Source organism: Chlorocebus sabaeus, chromosome 16 (genome assembly GCF_047675955.1).
Source record: "Chlorocebus sabaeus isolate Y175 chromosome 16, mChlSab1.0.hap1, whole genome shotgun sequence".
NCBI lineage: Eukaryota > Metazoa > Chordata > Mammalia > Primates > Cercopithecidae > Chlorocebus > Chlorocebus sabaeus.
This window is the reverse complement of record NC_132919.1, coordinates 34,736,052-34,751,765: the sequence shown is the minus strand read 5'-3', so window position 1 is coordinate 34,751,765 and position 15,714 is coordinate 34,736,052. Positions and strand designations below refer to the sequence as shown.

The 15,714-nt window shown below is 45.0% G+C and overlaps 1 protein-coding gene and 1 long non-coding RNA gene across 9 annotated transcripts in view; both read right to left on the bottom strand.

Annotated features, from left to right (window-relative positions):
* Window positions 1-3,980: 3,980 nt before the first annotated feature.
* On the bottom strand, window positions 3,981-5,574 carry LOC140708641 (C-C motif chemokine 3). The gene is made up of 3 exons (XM_073004869.1): window positions 5,432-5,574; window positions 4,631-4,745; window positions 3,981-4,216 (listed from the first exon to the last, which is right to left on the bottom strand). Exons 1-3 carry the CDS (start codon window positions 5,502-5,504, stop codon window positions 4,126-4,128), a joined length of 279 nt encoding a protein of 92 aa, XP_072860970.1. The 5' UTR covers window positions 5,505-5,574; the 3' UTR covers window positions 3,981-4,125.
* LOC103242770 (uncharacterized) overlaps window positions 5,575-15,714 on the bottom strand; it is a 98,470-nt gene continuing 88,330 nt past the window's right edge. For 7 of the 8 annotated variants that reach the window (XR_012088787.1, XR_012088786.1, XR_012088791.1 and 4 more), the window contains one exon: window positions 6,873-15,528. This is a non-coding gene — a long non-coding RNA (uncharacterized lncRNA). Of the gene's footprint in view, window positions 5,657-6,872; window positions 15,529-15,714 lie in introns of those variants that run through there. The other variant, XR_012088792.1, reaches the window with a different exon arrangement.

Sequence of the window (15,714 nt, the reverse complement as noted above, 5' to 3'; positions counted from 1 at the left end):
GGTTGAGGCAGGAGAATGGCATGAATCCGGGAGGCGGAGCTTTCAGTGAGCCAAGGTCATGCCACTATACTCCAGCCTGGGTGACAGAGCAAGACTTCGTCTCAAAAAAAAAAAAAAAAGAAAAGAAAAGAAAAAAAAGATTCTGAATATTGGAATTTAGTAGCTATGTGTTACATCAGTAAGGTCCTTTAAGAAAGAGTTTTGGCTACTTTGAAATGGGCTCATCTGAAATTGAAAAAGGAAGAAATTGAACTTGCTTAAAAAGGCCCTTCCAACTTGTTGACTGAGAATCCAGTCATCTGGAGACTTGAAGGGCTGTAAATGCGGAATTTTCTACTCAAAGATAAAGTTAACACGAGCAGAGACAGGAAGATGAGAGACCTAACGAGGCCAAGGGTCAAATATTCACCTCCACATGGGCCAAGACGCAGGCAGAGTTCTCTCGCCAGGGGCTGGGAGGTCGGGGTGACAATGGTAGTGAGGTCTGTGCTAGAAAGTCCACATCCCCGGCTGGGTGCAGTGGCTCACGCCTGTATTCCTGGCACTTTGGGAAGCCAAGGCAGGCAGATTGCAAGGTCAGGAGTTCAAGACCAGACTGGCCAACACAGTGAAACCCCATCTCTACTAAAAATCCAAAAAATTTAGCCAGGTGTGGTGGTGGGCACCTGTAATCCCAGCTACTTGGGATGCTGAGGCAGGAGAATCGCTTGAACCTGGGAGGCTGAGGTTGCAGTCAGCCAAGATCACACCATTGCTCCAGCCCAGGTGACAGTGTGAGACTCCATCTCAAAAAAAAAAAAAAAAAAAAAGAAAAAGAGAAAAGAAAGTGCACATCCCCAACCCCAGTTAAAATGCAAATGCGAACTATGTAATTGACAACTTCTCTGCTTCTGGCTACCTGGCCCAACGAATTGATCAGAAACAAATAGTAGCCTATGGACATTAGAAGGCAGTCACATTGCCAAAGAAACCACGAGACTGGTTCCAAACAGCCCTTGATTACACAATACCGAAGGCAACCTCAGGCTAACTCACACAGACAGGAAGTCAGCAACCTCCAGAAAGCAGATCCTCCACATTGCACATCTCAGATTGTCCATGGAGGACATTCCCCCAGGGAGGAGAGCTAGGGACTGTCACACTGGCTGAACTGCTTAAAAATGCAATTCCCATTCTCCCGTTCCCTAACAGGGGTCTTTGTTCAACTTACTTTGTTTGTTCATAACATTCGTATTTAGGGAATGTTGGTTGGGCATGATTAAACTTTGTTTAGCTTTGGGTTTCTGGGCCTTGAGAAACCATTCAGTGCAGGCAAGGGTTTTATGCACCTATATTCTCCTGAAAGCCCATAAAGAAGGAGTGATGACACCTTCACTGCATCTATGGGGACAAAAGCTGCTCGTGTGTGTGTGTGTGTGTGTGTGTGTGTGTGTGAGAGAGAGAGAGAGAAAGAGAGAGTGAAACAGCCTTGTCAAAAGGACGTGTTTGTTGCTGTTCCCTCGTTATATGGAAGCCGTTATGGCATCAAAACGCTGTAAGCCAGGCTGAGCTCTATCCTCTCTGCATCAACTCAGAATCCCGACCAGAAAGTGGTTGTGATGGATGGAATCTCACCCATCAAAGAATAGGGTACGGTGAGACCAGAGAGGTAAGCTATGCAAGCTAATCAGAAAATAACTCAAAGTTTTAAAAGTGCAGAACATAAAAAGGAAAAACCCTCATTCCTTAAAAAAAAAAAAAAAAAAAAAAAAGAAGCCTCATTTCCTCAAAGGAACCACAGTAGTTAGCTATTTGATGTGTATCTTTCCAAATATTTGCCAATGTAAATACATGTGTATATAGCTTTCAAAGTAAAAACAAAATAATATCCTTAACAGATAGTTCTGTAGCATATGTAGAGAATATATATGCATATGCATATACTGAATGTAAATAAATATGCCTTTTACACATATTTTATGGACACTTTCCACAGATACAGATGGGTGCTTTTTTTTTTCACTGACTGCAGAATGTGCCACTGGACATCTTAATCCTCTACTGATTAATCCGCTAGTGATGACTGTTTGCATTTCTTTGCTCTTTACCAACCACACTGCAAAGAATATCCTCATGTCTACATATTCTTAGCTTTTGGCAGTGTTTCTATAAAGCAGATTCCTAGAAATGGGATCAGGTCAAATGGAATGTAGGTCACATAGTATGTGCATTTAATATTTGCTAAGTAGTAGTGTTTAATTACGCTTTAAAGAGTTTGAACCGTACAATTCTAAACATGTTTGGACACAAAAATTAGATTATTTTAAATAAAATGAAATAAGCATAGCTCACAAAAATTAACACGTTTGGTTTTCACACAAATATTTTGAATTTCTCTTTCTTCTGCAAAAAGGACCCTAACTTAGTATGCACTTCTTGTACATATAATGCAAGCAATCCATCTAATAAATAACTTAACCTTTCACAGTAAACCTATAGACAGTATCCTGCTCCACACGGAAGCTGGATGTCTTTTCCTTCTCTAACATTAGCTATTTATTTTGTAGAGTGTAGATTCTAGAGAAATAATGTATTATACACCTGTTGCCATATGCAGATACTTACCACATTAGAAAACAGTGGTGAATTCTATTGACAGTGGCTCTCAGTCTTTAACAGGCTATGGAACACCTCACGAGCTTGATAAAAATATCAGTTCCCAGGTCTACACTTAAAGCTCTTGATGTAAGTGGCTTAAACAATCACTCTCAAACACTCTATGTCAACTCAGAATCCTGACAGGAAGTGATTGCAATGGATGAAATATCATCTGTTAAAGAATAGGGTAAGATTTGAGTATAGGGGGATCATGTTTGGGGAAATACACTGGTCAGCGGTTAACAGCATAGTCTGTAGTTCAATAAAAGTCCAGGTTTGGAATGCAATTGACCTTTTATGTGCTGTGTAACCTCAGCCAAGTTGCCTAACCTTTCTGAGCCGTGGGTTACTTTTCTGTCAAATGAAGTATTCAGAGTACCTAAGGTGGCCGGGCACGGTGGCTCAAGCCTGTAATCCCAGCACTTTGGGAGGCCGAGACAGGCGGATCACGAGGTCAGGAGATCGAGACCATCCTGGCTAACACGGTGAAACCCCGTCTCTACTAAAAAATGCAAAAAACTAGCTGGCAGGTGGCGGGTGCCTGTAGTCCCAGCTACTCTGGAGGCTGAGGCAGGAGAATAGCGTAAACCTGGGAGGCGGAGCTTGCAGTGAGCTGAGATCCGGCCACTGCACTCCAGCCTGGGCGACAGAGCAAGACTCTGTCTCAAAAAAAACCAAAACAACGACAAAAAAAGAGTACTTAAGCTGTACCATTGCATTGGTAAGATTAAATGAACAATGCTTAATAAGCACTCAGTAGGAGTAAGCCTCAACAATGTAAGTAATTGCTATTAAAAGCTTGATTCATCATGAATATGCACTATAGAATACTCTGCTTAATGGTGTCTATTCGAGGAGTGAATTCTCCTAGAGCATGCATACTATGATTTGAGTTATAACATATTCGTAGTTTCAATGTTCCAGAACTGTGCCTCCGTTGTAAAGTGGATAACTCTGTGGTAGCCCTCCCCATCTCTCCCAGTTTCCCTCCATTTCACCTCTTCCCAATCTTTGCCTATGATTCCTCTCAACCAGTGATTTTTATTTGCCAGAAAAACAAAACCAAACTCAATACTGGTTTACCTTTTAAAAGAGCATCTTTATTATTTCCCCAGGCCGATCACAGCCCTGAACAAAAGCATCCGATACACATTGGTCAGTCTGGTGGCTTTGGTACCATGACTGCCTACGGCAGGCCAATGACAGCCACTCAGTTGTCACCACACACAGTGTGAGGGAAGGGGGAGGGCACAGGAGAACTCTGAGAGCAAACAGTCACAAACACACTGTGAAATCAAAAATAAATTACACAAACTCAATAGTATAAATAAATAAAAATTTAAGTTAAAGAGTCCCACAGTGGCTGTTGGGCGACAACCAGTCCATAGAAGAGGTAGCTGTGGAGGTCACAGGGATGTTCCCAAGGCTCAGGCTCCCGCTCCCCACTGGGTCCACCGAGGTCACTGGGCCTCGAAGCTTCCGGACCCCTCAGGCACTCAGCTCCAGGTCGTTGACGTATTTCTGGACCCACTCCTTACTGGGGTCAGCACAGACCTGCCGGCCTCTCTTGGTTAGGAAGCTGTGGAGAAGGGAGGAAGGTTAAGCACTGGGGAATCCAGCAGGGGAATCCTGGGCCCACCGTGGCCCCTCCTTCCCGCTCTCTGTCCTGCGAAGCTCGGGGCCTTCTCCTCTCTCAGCGACCCCCTGCCTATCTCCGTCTAGAGCTTCTCTCAGGGACTCCGGGCGGGGGGCTCTCAGAGGGTCCTGTTGCCTCCTTCCTGTCCCTTTCCTCCGGGCTGGGGCAGCCCTTCCTGACTCTGTAACACCTGCCCCACTCCAGCCCCAAGTCAGGTCACACCTCGGAGCCCTGGGTCCTGTATCCCTGATAGGCTCCGGAAGGCTGGGCCTTTCCAGGGTGGCCTTCTGGCCTGTCTGTGCCCCGACCCTGACACTCCCTACCTCCCTAGAGGCGAGCAGGAAGACTGGCACTTACATGACACCGGGCTTGGAGCACTGGCTGCTGGTCTCAAAGTAGTCAGCTACGAAATTCTGTGGAATCTGCCGGGAGATGTAGCTGAAGCAGCAGGAGGTCGGGGTGTCAGCAGCAACTGTGGAGAAAAGACAATAAGCCCGAGTGAGAGATCAGAAGAAAAGGCCAGGCAGCTTCTCATCCCCAAGCAGGTGAGGAAGGCAGGCTTGCCCAGACCAAGTGACTGGAAAGCATTTGGGCGTTTTTGCCGAGAAATGTCTCTTTGTTTCTGTCTATTTCCTTCTTTCCCCTTGACTCTTCATACTGGGTTCTCTGTTTCTCTGTGTGATCCAGATACCTGTACAGACTGTTCTCTTATCTCAGCTCTCTTCAGGGAACTTTTTCTGGTTCGAGAAGTCAGACCCCAGCCCAAGAGAAGCCTTGGACATCTCTCGTGTGACATCCAAGGGACAGGGCTCCTGAGAGACCTAGGGTGAGCTGGAGAGTGAACAACAGGCCCCACTGGGAAGTAACCAGCCCTGGATTCTGCCTCTTGTAAACTGATTTGTTTCTAACCCTGTTTTTCTGTCTGTACAAGGGACTGTAACTCCCCTGCCCCTGCCTAGATTCTCATACCTGGAGACTAGGAGGGCTAAGACTCCTCTAGAGATAAAAATAAAAGTCGTGAAGAAAAAGACCAAGGTGTTTGGCAGCCTTTAAGAAGTTCCTTCTTTTCTCTTGGGGGCTCTAAGGCCACAAGAAAAGACTGATGTGGTCTAACCATGGCCAGAGAGTGGTGATACCCACAACGAAACTTGGACTCACATGTTGCCGAGATCTGGTTGCAGAGAACCACGGTGCAGAGGAGGACAGCAAGGGCAGCAGTGGAGACCTGCATGATTCTGAGCAGGTGATGGAATGTGGGCTCGAGTGTCGGCACAGCCAAGAAGGGACTGACCCCTCTATGCTGCCTGTGTCCTCCTGAAGTCTGAAGCCATCTCTCCTTCTCTTTATAGGCAGCCCTGGCGGATGGGGAAACGGAATCTGGGGCTGAGGAGGGAAATTTTTAAGCATAGTGATGCTGTCATGCTGAGTGTTGCACAATTCAGGGTCCCCGGTGACCACAGGGGCTCAGGATATCCAAGAATAGCATCTCTGAGCGATTCTCTAACTCTCAACTCTCAAGTCATGACTGGTTCTAGCTTCATGGGGAAATGGTTTCTCCTGTGAGTGTGAAGAGGAGTGTGTGTCAACCCAAGGCTATTCTTAGCTGATCCCTTCTCATAAGAACTGGTCTATGAGGCCAGGCATGGTGGCTCATGCCTGTAATCCCAGCACTTTGGGAGGCCAAGGCAGCGGATCACCTGAGGTCAGGAGTTCGAGACCAACCTAACCACGTGGAGAAATCCTGTCTCTCCTAAAAATACAAAAGTAGTCAGGCATGGGGGCACATGCCTGTAATCCCAGCTACTCGGGAGGCTGAGGCAGGAGAATCGCTTGATCCCAGGAGGCAGAGGTTGTGGTGAGCTGAGATCATGCCATTGGACTCCAGCCTGGGCAACAAAAGCGAAACTCTGTCTCTCTCACACACACACACACACACACACACACAAAGAACTGGTCTACGCGTGAACTCTGCAGCCCCATTCCTTCCCACAGAGCTGCAATTCTGCTTCCTCAGCTGCTATAACCACAGGGGTAGGGTTGATGGGGTGATGCTGTGGAGGGTGGCACCATCCCCCCTCCTCCCAGAGGCAAGGAACTGAATGAAAGCTGAGGAATAGAAAGCATGAGGTCACGTTTCGTTTCAGTCATTTGTCTATTTATTAGTCACGGAGTGACTAGGGCGCTGTGTTAAACGCTAGTTGTGGATCATAAAAACACTTTAGAGGTGGGTGTCAATATGTCAGGTGCCTAGAAATATTCATAGCCATTAACCTAGAAAAAAACATTTCTAGGAAAGAGTTCTATGGAAACAGCCCAAATATGGAGTCATTTTCAAACACAAAGACCCCCGACCCAGCGTCATTTATAACTCTAAATTCAGCAAAGCTCATTTCTCTCCATCAGGGGATGATAAATTATCCACTAGATCGGTTATTATTACGTCTCTAAAATGAAGGAAGTGGCATAAATATGCTTATAACATCAATGGTTTAAAAAAGCAAGATACGACATTATACAAATCTATAAAATTTGAAGAATTGTATAAGAGTGTGTGTGTGTGTGTGTGTATATATATATATATATATATATATATATGCCATGCTAACACTAGGCCTGGAAAAAATAAAAAGGCTTGAAAATACATGCCTTGAAGAAATGAACAGTGCTTAGGTCCATGGGTGGTTTATTTTCTTATTGTTTTCTTTTTCTGAATTTTTCTCGTTGTATTTAGTGAGACTTTATTACCTTCTTGGTCAGCCCACAAATTTATGAACTAATTCTGTTTTAAAACATTTCCAGCATCACTGGTTGAAAAGTGGGTTGTGGTCAGTTGTTTAATCTGAAAGAAATTGTTGATAAATACGCTAAAGTTTCTGTTCAATGGCCTTTGCCAAAATGAAGTCTTGATTTTCCATTTCTTTGAACCATTTTAAGGATCCTATACCGTACTTACATAAATCATGCCAAACTGAAGCAGGTTTTTCCTTATTCTTTTCAATACAGAATTTCAGTGGTGTGGAAGGGTCTCTACTTTCTCAGCCAAATCTATATGTTTTTTAAAAATTTTCCATACTTTATTATTTTATTCTTTCACAATCAATCAGCATACCTCATTTTATAATGAAAAATAGATTTAGTTGATTTTAATGATCTTTGTTTCTGAGATGCCCCTGGTCTCGTGGGGGCAGGTAGAGTATGTGAACAGGTAATTGTAGCACTTAGCAGAAAGTGCTAAGACTCCTCATAGAAAAAGAAATGAAAGCTCAGAACCCCACGAGGGGAAGAAGTGACCTTCCACCAGAGGGTTGGGGAAGGCTTCATGGAAGGGATGGAACTTTAGTTGTGTCTGGATAACTGCCCGGGATTTAGGCATCTATAGATGGGTGGGCAGTGGAGGCCCAGCTGAGGCAGAGTCCTGGGTGTGACATTGTGGGCTCAGAGGAAAGAGGGGGTGCTTCAGTGGAGCTGCAGAGTAGTGGGGGCAAATATGGACGATAAAGCTAAATTGGGACCAAACCAGGACAGGCCTTGAATTCCCCCAAAAGGGGCTAGAGTTGATACGTTTGATGCTGGAGAACAACGGAGGACAGAAGCTAAGTGGGACCACGTCTTTGGAATTCTGTCCTGTCTGTAGAGTTAGGTCTTTTAATACACATGAGCTCTGTTTCCATCCCACCCCAATGATGGCTAGTGCCAGTCCTGAGGGAGGAGAAGCGGAGGCAAGATCAGGCGCCCTGGTAGGTTTCACCGGAGCTTTGGCATCCACGTATCTTCCCCTATTGCTACCAATTCCAAATAAAGGTATCTCTGTCACTTGTTTCATTAGAAACCTACATCACAGCAATGCCTCCTTCTCACCCCACCCTCTGCCTCCCAGCTCTCGGTTGATACCCCGAATTGCATTCCCTCACTCACTTCTTAGGGGAACCCCCTCCATACTCATGATTCCGTTTCTGAGAGCTGGCTTCTGTGAGTTGCGGAGGGCGAGAAAAGGAAATGGAAACTGGTGAATCAGTCAGTGTTCTGGCTAGGGGCATCCTCTGCCTCTGTGATTACTGCACAGTGTGTTATAATTAGTTATCTATGTAATTTGCTCTTCAAAAATCTAGACCATGTCCTATTGATTTTATTTTAGTTTCTTTTTCTCAAGAAATTTACAGTTTAATGAAGGCAATGTGGGAGTTTGGAAACAAACTTTTATTTCGTGCTAATGATAGATTAGCAACTACACAAATTTTAGTTCACAATAAGTAATATTTACTGAGAGACCACCATGCATCAGTTTCCATAATAGGGATTTACATGTTTGAACTGTTACTCTTCAAAACAGCCCTATGATTTAGTTACCATTATACTTTCTCAGTTGAACAGGTGAAGAAACCAAAGTAAACAGAGGTTAAGCAATTTTCCTAAGGCCATAAAGCTGATGACTAGCAGAGCAGGGATTCAAATCCAGGTAGTCTGACTCTAGGTACCACACACTACACGTCCTGTACCACAACTTATTATATTTGATCCTCACAACAATCCTATAATGGCAGATTTTTTAGAGTGTCTTCTTAGATTTTAAACCAACTTCAGACCATGTCTTGTTGGTTGATTTAAACCAAATCCTAGCACATGATGATTACAACATGATGAGCCTCCAGACCTAGTCTCTCTCTCTTATTATTGTGGTCTTTATAATAAAGGTGATTTATTGAATATATGATTCTATTTCAGTGTTTATATATTTGGAAGACTTTCTCTATCAATCCCCAAACCAGGACATATATGCCTTTGCCATGTGTTTTTGCTTGGAGTGAAATATGGTTGCATACATAGCATGTGCTTAATTTATATACCTTGAATGAATAATGTAAGGGAGATGTAAGACGGGGTTGAGTTGGGAGGGTCTTAGGCATTTCCTAGGTGGTAAATTGATGTTCCCACTTGAAATAATGTAGCCAGGGTAGTGCAAATGGAATTGGTCGGTTTTATATTCCACTGTCTGTGTTAGTTACCAGTGTATCTCTAGTGATAACCACAATGCTGACATATAGTGAAGCATAATATCTATTTGATGAATAAATAAATCACTGATTTGACTAACAACATGTGTTATGCCTGAACTCTCACTATGGAGTTGAAATACTAATGGGAAGGGTAAGATAAGAAAGGCCATGGTGAGTGGGAAGGGGGAGAGGATCAGGAAAATAACTAATGGGTACGAGGCTTCATACCTGCGTGATGAAATCATTTGTACACCAAACCCCCATGACACAAGTTTACCTACGTAACCTGCACATGCATCCAAACACACACACACACACACACATACACACACACAGACACACACACATACACAGACACACATACACACACAGACACGCACACACACACAGACACACAGACACACACACAGACACACACACATACACACACACACATACACATACACACACACACAGACACACACACACACACACACAGAGAATCAGGAGAGAAAGTCAGAAGTGTGACTGGTCTCCAGAGCCAAGGAAGAATCTTTAAATAAAATGAGAATTGAAGCCAGGCATGGTGGCTCCATGCCTGTAATCCTAGCGCTTTGGGAGGCCAAGGTGGGCAGATCACCTGAGGCCAGGAGTTTGAGACCAGGCTGGTCAACATGGTGAAACGCTGTCTCTACTAAAAATACAAAAAGTAGCCAAGCATGGTGGCACATGCCTGTAGTCTCAGCTACTCGGGAGATGGAGGCAAGAGAATCACCTGAACCCAGAAGGTTGCAGTGAGCCGAGATTGCACTCCAGCCTAGTGCAACAGAGGGAGACTGCACTCCAGCCTAGGCGACAGAGGGAGACTCTGTCTCAGAAACAAAAAAAAAAGAATTGACGGTCCCAATAAAGATATAATACGAAAGAGAAATGTAAATTAAACTTATAGAAAGACATTTTCAGTAACTTGGATATAAAGGTTATGATTTGCTTTAAAGAGAAAGGAAAGAAGAGAGAAAGATAGGAAGGAAGGAAGAAAGGAATGAAGGAAGGAAGGCAAGCAGAAAGGAAGGAAGGGAAGGAAGGAAGGAGAGAAGGAAGGAAGGAGAGAGAGAAAGAAAAAGAGAAAGAAAGAAAAGGAAAGAAAAGGGAGGGAGGGGGAGAGAGAGAAAGAAAAAAAGGAAAGAAGAGGGAGGGAGAGAGAGAAAGAGAAAGGAGGGAGGGAGAAAGAGGAAGGAAGGAGAGAAAGAAAGAGAGAGAAAAGGAAACAAAGTAAGAAAAAGGCCATGGTGTCACGGTCTTGATATTTGGGAAACTGACCACCGAAGATTCCTCAGGTGGTGGTGACAGAAAGTAGCCAGCAATCCACACTGTGGACCCTTCAGCATGGAGGGATTTGATTTGTGTCCCAGCATTCTGGCTCATTTCAGCCTCTATGAGGCTCCACCTCAGTCCAGCAGAGCATCCCAGTTTAGAGTGCAGGGAATCCTGGCTGAGCAGTTTGTCCTCTGCGGCGTCTTTGCCTTGCACTGCTTGGCTTGCCTCCCCACTGTGTGCTGCTGCCCATGCTGTCTAGCGCAGGGCATTGCTTTCCTTCCAGATTCTGGCCCCGAGGCTCCACTTCCCCAAGTGTCCCCCTCCGCTCGCTCCTTTGGCAGCAGGCGCCCCAGGGATGGGTTCACTTGATGATGACACACTGTTCGGCCCAGCTTTGGCATTCTTTTCTCATATGTGGTCTGCGTGGTCAGGTTGCAGCAGGTGTGGGCCTCGCCTTTCCTGCAGGCAAAAGCAGCAGCCTGGAGTCCCCTGTCTTGCATCTTAGACAGACAATATCTCATTGACACAGCCCCCTCTTTCTACAGCCAGCCCCTTGTTTCCTGTCCTGAGTCCTTGTTATTTTCTCTGGCCATTTCTTGCATGTGCACAGTAGGTCAGGGTGTATGTCTTGGTACTGGATCTGATCCCTCTCCCAGTCCCTTGCCCCTTCTTCCATATTCTCTAGGCAATAAAATGTGCCTCTTCCTATCAATCTTCCAAGCCAGAAAGCTGAGAGTCACCCTTGTCTCCTCTTTCTCTGTCATCTCCTATACCTGTTCAATCACCAACTCTAGTCTACATTCAATTTTACGTGCGTCTGCCTCTCACCATTCCCACTGCCTCTGTCTTAGGTCAGGTTCTTATGGATTCTCACCATGACAACTAGAAGAGGGTCCTAGCAACTGTTTTTTCTTCAAGTTTTGTCTCTTATTTCTTTCTTTATTTATTTTGAGACAAGGTCTTACTCTGTGGCCCAGGCTGGAGTGCAATGGCTCGATCTTGGCTCACTGTAACCTCTGCCTCCCAGGCTCACGCAATTCTGGTGCCTCAGCCTCCCAAGTAACTGGGATTACAGGCGTGTGGCACCACACTCAGGTAATTTTTTTTATTTTTCGTGGAGATGGGGTTTCACCATGTTGGCCAGGCTGGTCTTGAAATCCTGGCCTCAAGTGATCTGATCTGCCTGCTTCGGCCTGCCAAAGTGCTGGGATCACAGGCGTGAGCCACCACGCCTGGCCTAGTTTTGTCTCTTTTTAATTTATCCCACCATGCAGCATCCAATATAATTTTGCTAAAGCTCAAAATCATTCTGTTTCTCTCCTTTTAAAAATCTTGCAAACATTCTGCATCATTTCTGGCATGAAATGGAAGCTTCTCTGTAACCTGACCCCTGTCTACCTCTCTGGCCTCGTGGCTTGCTACACTGAGACTTCCTGAAAACCAAGACTCAGCCTTTTGGCTCTACCTGTGGTTCCTTAAATGTGCAATTCTCTTCCCTGCTTTTAATGAAAGAGGTGTTGACTTGGGTAAAGCACAATTTCCCCTTGTTGTAAACCACAGGGCAGAGTGTAATACTATGAATGTGGGCCCATCCCATGACAGCTGCAGGGATTCATATTTAGAACAATTAAGAAAAAACACTGTGTAATTTCCCAGTTTTTCTTTTCTTTTCTTTTCTTTTTTTCTTTTTTTTTTGAGGGAGTCTTGCTCTGTTGCCCAGGCTGGAGTGCAGTGGGGCCATCTCAGCTCACTGCAACCTCTGCCTCCCGCTCCCCCTCCCGCCGGGTTCAAGTGATTCTCCCGCCTCAGCCTCCCGAGTAGCTGTGATTACAGGCATGTGCCACCATGCCTGGCTAATTTTTGTATTTTTAGTAGAGACACGGTTTCACCATGTTGGCCAGGCTGGTCCCGAACTCCTGACCTCAAGTGATCCACCTGCCTTGGCCTCCCAACATGCTGGGATTATAGGTGTGAGCCACCAAGCCCAGCCTGTAATTTCCCAATTTTTCTAAGAAAAAGAGAGAAATCCATGGATCTTGCTGTTCAAAGACATGCAAAATGCACAGAAAAGACATTTTACATTAGAATAACAGAAACTTTGGCTCTTATGCTTTTAACATAAATTTATAATACAGCACACTTCCCCTTTTCTGGCTTATTCATGCTCTAGAGCCAGACGTCTTGGCTTCAGCTTCAAATCTGTTGTGTGTCAGCTGTGTGTTTTTCCATAGGTTACATACCTCTCTGTGCTTCAGTTTCCTCGTGTGTGAAAGGGGATAGTTATAGCACTTACCTCAGAGGGCCACTGTGAGGATTAGATGCATTAATATCTATGAAAGGCAGAGAACATTACTGGTTCATAGTAAGTGCTGTGTTAAGTGCTATCTACTATTATTACTATTACCATTTTATTATTGTTGAAATATTTCAGTACATCCATTTTACATCAAAAACAAGTGCAGGTCTCTTGTTCTTTGCCTGTATACCCCTATCTCTCTCTTTGCCTGGCTAATCTCAGTTCAATCTATAATAGAGAATAGTTAGAGCCATGTAAATGGACTGATGTGAATAGCAGAATGATTAAATACAACTTTTGGTATATCTATACAATAAAATATCAGGCATATACTCAATGCCATTTTTGAGTAATATTTAAGTTTGTAATGACACAGAAGAAGATTAAGTAACAATACGATATACTAGTTCTTGAAAGAATATTAAGTACCAATAATAAAATATAAAACTAGGTACAGAATGATAGGGCAATTTTAATTTTCTTATTTATGCCTCCTTATATTTTCTCAATTTTGTACAATGACCATGCATATTTTCTTTTTTTTTTTTTTTTTTTTTTTTTGAGGCGGAGTGTAGCTCTGTCGCCCAGGCTGGAGTGCAGTGGCCGGATCTCAGCTCACTGCAAGCTCCGCCTCCCGGGTTCACGCCATTCTCCGGCCTCAGCCTCCCGAGTAGCTGGGACTACAGGCGCCCGCCACCTCGCCCGGCTGGTTTTTTGTATTTTTTAGTAGAGACGGGGTTTCACCGTGTGAACCAGGATGGTCTCGATCTCCTGACCTCGTGATCCGCCCGTCTCGGCCTCCCAAAGTGCTGGGATTACAGGCTTGAGCCACCGCGCCCGGCCGACCATGTATATTTTCTATAACAGAAAACCAAACTAATGTAATTTTTTTTTTTTTTTTTTTGAGACGGAGTCTTGCTCTGTAGCCCGGGCTGGACTGCAGTGGCCGGATCTCAGCTCACTGCAATCTCCGCCTCCCGGGTTTACGCCATTCTCCTGCCTCAGCCTCCGGAGTAGCTGGGACTACAGGCGCCCGCCACCTCGCCTGGCTAGTTTTTTGTATTTTTAGTAGAGACGGGGTTTCACCGTGTTAGCCAGGATGGTCTCGATCTCCTGACCTCGTGATCCGCCCGTCTCGGCCTCCCAAAGTGCTGGGATTACAGGCTTGAGCCACCGCGCCCGGCCTTTTTTTTTTTTTTGAGAGGCCGGAGTGCAGTGGCACGATCTCGACTCCCTGCAATCTCCACCTCCCAGATTCAAGAGATTCTCATGCCTCAGCCTCCTGAGCAGCTGGGACTACAGGCGTACGCCACCACACCAAACTAAGTTTTTGTGTTTTTAGTAAAGACGGGGTTTCACTCTGTTGGCCAGGCTGTTCTCAAACTCCTGACCCCATATGATCCACCCACCTCGGCCTCCCAAAGTGCTGGGGTTATAGGCACGAGCCACCATGCCTGGCCTATAAATTTTTTTTCAGAAAAAAAATTCAGGTCTCACATTTTTTGGAAGCCTTCCTTAACACTTCACTACCACCATCTAAAGTGCATACCCGCACCCTCGGACACAATGCCTGTCACACAGTAGCTACTCAATAAAGCTTTACTGATTATGTTCATCTCTTGCTGGAGTATTCCCTACGACCTGCATGGAAAGAGGCCAGAAACAATTGGAAGGAAGATGCTTCACAAGGAATACTGAAAGTTTTCTTGATCTCATGACTGCTGGTGAGGCTTTACCCCTCTCTCAGGAATTTAACATCTCCTGAAGTTGCTGACCTCTACCTTTCACAACTAAGAGCAGGCTGTGGCAGGCAACCAAGGTCCATTTCCACAGTAAGAAGAGCGGGGCCGGCCAGCTCCGTAGTCAGAGTGTGGCAGTCACTGATGAGCTGCTCCAACCAGCTCATTGTCCTACGAATTTCATCCTGAAGAATTCTGCACTCGGGATAATTGTGTACTTGTTTCTTCAATTCACAGTTCAGCTTCTGCTCCCATTTCCTCCAAAGTGACTTGGACACCATATTGACAAAACCACAGGATTTGCCTTTTGGTTTATTTATCTTGGCAAATGACCCTACGTTCCAGCTCCCCTTGGCTTTCCAGTCTCCACATTTGCCCTCCAGGAGTTCCAAATGGCACCAGTGCCTAAATCTTGGGGTGGGGGGAGTTAATCTTGGGGTGGCTAAACAAAATGATACAAGTCCTTTTTACTCTCAGTGTGGACTTCCACTGGGTGCAGACACAGTATTATTGTTAGGATCTTCACGAAGACCCCTCAGAACCTTTTACCTCCATGAGCCAAAGATCGGATCAAGGCTAGGAAACAAAAGTCAACAGACAAACTCATTGCATGGCTCAATGGTGACTAATCACCCATTTTATGAATCATTGTTCTCCTGAAACCCAGAACAGGCATCCTCCTAACCCCTCCACCCTGCTCATTCAGACAGCTGCTCTAGTGGGGATTGATACTTAACTTGGAGCTACTCATCTACAGCTGAGAGACAGCCTTCACCATCCTTCAGGCTTCCTGACACTTTGTTTCTTCCTCTGACATGACACTTAGCTTATTCCACCTCGTGGCATAGTTATTTCTGTCACTGTCAATGCCATCTCTAGACATGGAACTCTTCGAAGGCAGGGATGGGGCTTCGTTCAGCTCTGTCTGCCCTGAAAAACAGCAGATGGTTAGTACATTGGGTTGAATCAAAATGTCATAGATAACGAAGTCTGTGTGAATCCAGAGAACATGAAACACATTCTGCTTCTCTTAAAGTAAGGTCCTTGATGCATGAAGATGAAACTGCACCGACTAGGAAAGGTCAGGAGAGGTACCAACACGTGTGCTACCAGGGA